General features: G+C 49.9%; 1 protein-coding gene across 1 annotated transcript; it reads right to left on the reverse strand.

The window, feature by feature from the left end:
• Nucleotides 1-292: 292 nt before the first annotated feature.
• On the reverse strand, nt 293-2,609 carry LOC123157418 (GDSL esterase/lipase At1g29670). Its single transcript, XM_044575695.1, has 4 exons — nt 2,001-2,609; nt 1,389-1,649; nt 856-1,111; nt 293-766 (listed from the first exon to the last, which is right to left on the reverse strand). The coding sequence occupies exons 1-4, from the start codon at nt 2,454-2,456 to the stop codon at nt 546-548; spliced, it is 1,194 nt and encodes a 397-aa protein (XP_044431630.1). The 5' UTR covers nt 2,457-2,609; the 3' UTR covers nt 293-545.
• Between the last annotated feature and the right edge of the window lie 1,590 nt (nt 2,610-4,199).

Here is a 4,199-nt window from a genome sequence, read left to right on the forward strand (position 1 = left end):
AGTCTTAAAAAAGTAGCGTGGCTGGAGGCTGATGCGATTTATGTTTTAGTTTATGGTGGTTTGCAATATCGGGACATGCTTCGGTTGGAAGTGTGATGTAAGACTTTGTGGTTTCATTTGCAATGGAATCGGGGCCCCAAAAGCCCCTTATGCTCTAAAAAAGCTGAAACTTTCTTTCTGCGCTGACTGTTGGGTTGTGAGTGAACTCCACACTGGCCCTCCACAACCTCTGAATATGGAGGATGCGAGCTTGCTGGGAGCTCCACAGATTATAGCAATCTACAGCTATATATCGACTCTATTAAAGTAATATATTTTTTTGTCAAAAGGACCACATTAACGAGTTGCTCTTAATCGCCACAAGAAGCGCGGTACCAACGGTGACCGGCGAATCCTGATCGAATAATAGAACACTAGTACTACAACATTACTGCTGCATTGCCAGGTCACGAAGCTAGCTGCTACCACTAGCTTCGTTTAGGTACGATAAGACTACGGCTACTGCTAATACTAATGCTAGTGTCTCTGTTTATACTCGACCGCTACTACAGCATAGCCAATTTCTTGACGTTGATGGGGTACGCTTCCCGCGGCGACTCGGAGCCGAATCCCTTGCGCGCGATCCTGGCGTTCACCACGTCTGTCGGGTGGAGCCCGTCGAAGAAGACGTACTTGGTCCGGTCGCTGCAGATGGGCCCTCCCTTCCTACACAGCACCCCGGATGACCCCAGCTCACTGCAGCAAGCCCGATACGTCTCCCTGATGCCTGACACAATCAAAATTCAAGCCAAATAAGCTAGAGATCCACATGACCAATATCGTCGTAACCGATCGATACAGGCGTCGATATCGTACCATGTTTCCTTGGGTGGTCTAGCATGTCCTTGATGATCTTGTAGGAGTCCACCACGGCGAAGCTCGCGCCGGGCATGCGCGGCCCCGCGGCGTCGACGAGCGACCTCAGCTCGCCGTTGAAGAGGAGCGCCGCGCCGTTCACCGGCTCGACGCAGTCCGCGCCGGTGACGTTGAGGGACGCCCTCACCACCGGGGTGCATCCCATGGGCTGGATGGAGAAGATCACAAACTTCCTTGCCCCCAGAGCATACAGCCTCTGCACACACGTACATGGTGCCGTAATCAAACGTCTCACTAAAAACGGCAAAAAAGAGGTACTGTACCACGAGAAGAATAAAACCAAATGGCGCACGTTAGCCAGCTGCCTACTCATTCAATTCCTTCACTTGATTTTCATTTCATACTACATGTACTAGGAACCGTACTTCTGCAGGCAGTACGCTCCTTCAATACAGTTTGCAATGAATGGAGAAGGAAATGCTCTGTATAGTAAGCAGCGCACAGGAGTGTGCATTAACTAACATGCCACTCACCTGAAGATGGGCCGAGAGCTTGGTGATGAGTGAGCGTGTGAAGTCTGACAATTGGGGCCTGGCTGTATTTCTGGGCCGGTAGTAGTTGAGCAGGTAGTCGCTGCCACCTGTACCGATCACGAATAGGCTCTTGGGCAGGAAGCAATCGTGCAAGAAATCACGGCCCTTCATCTGGCGAGTGCTGGCTGTCGTTGCCCGAAGGTCGGGGAGAGTCACTGCCTCGAAGTTGCTGATTTGCTGGTTCAGGCTCAACACCTTGCCCTAAATGTGCACCAAACACACATCACACACCCATCTTCTATAGCAACAAGAAAGTTTCAGTACGTAGTATAATCTTTTTTTTACGAGAAACAGTGGTATAATCTTTTATTCATAAAAAATATATGTTATTGATATGATTTATGATAAAAGTTAAACTTTTAGGATGCGTGCACGGCTTGTTAATTGAAACAGAGGGAATAGTTGATCAGTTGAAGCTCGAACACGCATGACAAAAGTTGAATTTTTAGGATGCGTGCACGTCTTGTGCATTAAAACACAGGGAATAGTTGATTAGTTGAAGCTCGAACACGCAACCAAGTAAAGAGCAGCAGTACTAGCAATGGCACTCACGGTGTCCTGTCCGGTGCGGTCGAGGATGCCAGAGCCGCCGGACGCGAAGTTGACGCCGTGCAGCGCGGCGTGACCCCTGGTGGCCGGGTCGGCGAAAGGCGGGATGCGGCCGCCGCGGGGGAGGCGGAGAAGCTCCCCGAGCGCGTCGATGGTGTTGCGGCCGTTAGAGAAGCGGCCGGAGGGGCCGAGCGGGAAGTCGACGCCGTAGGGCAGGTAGTCGGCGCGCACGCCGGTGCTGTTGAGGAAGTTGTTGTTGCCGTTGTCCACCAGCGAACTCCCGAACACGAACACGGCCTTCACCATCGGCCTCGCCCGGCCGCCGCCGCTCCTCCCGACCGCTCTGACGCCGTCGCAGCTCGTCGAACCGCCCGCACCAGCAGCGGCAGCTTCGCACCGTGTTACCACGATAAATAGGTAGAGCGACGCCACGACTGCGGCGAGCTTGGCCATGGCCATCGTCGGTGAAACGAACTGAGATGAGGCCGGCAGTAACCAAACAAACTCGAGGTAGCGATAAGGTACTGGAACTAACGGTAACTCGGGAGCTTTACTCCATGACACAGAGGTACTACTACCAACGGTGACACAGAGAGGGTTGCTACTTATAGGCAGAAGAGGTCAAGAGGGGGGTGCGCGTCGGGCTGATTAAATGCTGGTAGGTTTGTGCACCTCGAGAGGCAGGGGGATCTGGAGATCTTCATGCAGTAACTGCATGCGCGCGTACAGTAAAAACTCTTCTCTGCGGAGTGCATATGCATGAGCACGTAGTAGTTTTCGATCAACATGAGGGATCTGGGGCACATAACTTCCTGAGATCTTACCGGGTGCGTGCATACAAGGAGCGATGTGATATATCGAGCCGGTGGATAGGTGTTGGCACTCAATGAACACTTGACCAAACGTTCGTCAAACAGAAACTTGCCTGTTGCTCTTAGGCGCGCCATAGAAACTGGGGTGATACCATATTTTAAAACTCAATTTTTTATGTTTCAAAAAATTCTGATTTTTTTTTAAAGTTCTCAAGACCTGTGTCTACAATTCCTCAAAAATTCAGATCCAAAATCGAAACATACAAGGAGAAACAAAAAAAAAAGACAATCGACATGTGAACAGTGTCGTTTTTGCATTTGTCATTTTGTGTCTTTTTTTTTCAATGTGTGTTTCGTATTTGAATATGACTTTTAGAGATAGTAGACATCTGTCTTGTGAACATTCACAGAAAAATTCAGATTCTTTTGCAACATGTAAATTTGAATTTTATGACATGGTATCGCAGGATATCTTCGCATAGATCCGACCTTTTTTAGAGCATCTACAGCTGCGCAACTCAAATTCCCCATATATGTCTGCACAGACGGCTCGGTAAGTGACTAGTCGTGAAAATACGACCCAACCACCCTCAAACCGGCTCTATATGGTCTGGTTAGTGACCAGTCGCAAAATGCGACCGAACTGTCCCCTCAAATGGGCGCTATACTTCTGTGTTGTCCCGCACTCCTCAAACCCAGCTCATATTTGGAATGAAAATGTGGAGGTCCAGGTATGTCCGGACGCGTCCGTCACATTGACTGATGGGAGGGACCCCCATGGAAAGTCACACATCTGTCTGGCACCTCCTCTAGTTTGGCGAGGATGCATTCATGGTGCCTACCCGGTGTGCCACCCGAGGGGTTAAATCCGGCTATTTAAGTCGGACGACGAGGGAACCATAGCTCTGTCCCTATTCCCCTCCTCTTCCTACCGCCTACCGTTGCTCCCTCCTCTCCCTCTTCCACTTGCAATCCGAGCTCATCCACATCTGCCATGGTCCAGCAGAAGATCATGTTTTATAAGATGTTCACGCCCAAACGGCGGACGAAGATCCAAGCCGAGATGTGTGCCGCTCAGGAGGCACGCTGCGTCACCGAGCTTGCAATGATGGAGGAGGAGCTGTCGAAAGCGATGGTCAAGGAGGAGCCACTATAAAACGGAGGACTTTTAGCGATGGTTCACTTGTGTCACGTAAAACCATTTTTGGCCACCGAAAATGTTCTGGTGATGTTTTTCAGCCGTCACCCCCACCGTACTGATAAAAAAGATCTTGATGGTTCCACTTTTTGCGGTACTAAAAATGATAGATATACGTGGGTGGTATAGATTGAACTTGATAGGCTTCATTCCTTGCAATTGTTTTACGGTATTTGAGTAAGTGATAGTTGA

This window comes from Triticum aestivum, chromosome 7B (genome assembly GCF_018294505.1).
Source record: "Triticum aestivum cultivar Chinese Spring chromosome 7B, IWGSC CS RefSeq v2.1, whole genome shotgun sequence".
Taxonomy (NCBI): Eukaryota; Viridiplantae; Streptophyta; class Magnoliopsida; order Poales; family Poaceae; genus Triticum; species Triticum aestivum.

Excerpts from the sequence above, each read along its gene's own strand:
- LOC123157418 (XM_044575695.1), bottom strand. The coding sequence starts at position 2,456 with ATGGCCATGGCCAAGCTCGCCGCAGTCGTGGCGTCGCTCTACCTATTT. Across the intron at positions 1,112-1,388 it reads AGCTCTCGGCCCATCTTCAG|AGGCTGTATGCTCTGGGGGC; the intron begins GTGAGTGGCATG and ends ACGTGTGTGCAG. Across the intron at positions 767-855 it reads AGACCACCCAAGGAAACATG|GCATCAGGGAGACGTATCGG; the intron begins GTACGATATCGA and ends TGATTGTGTCAG.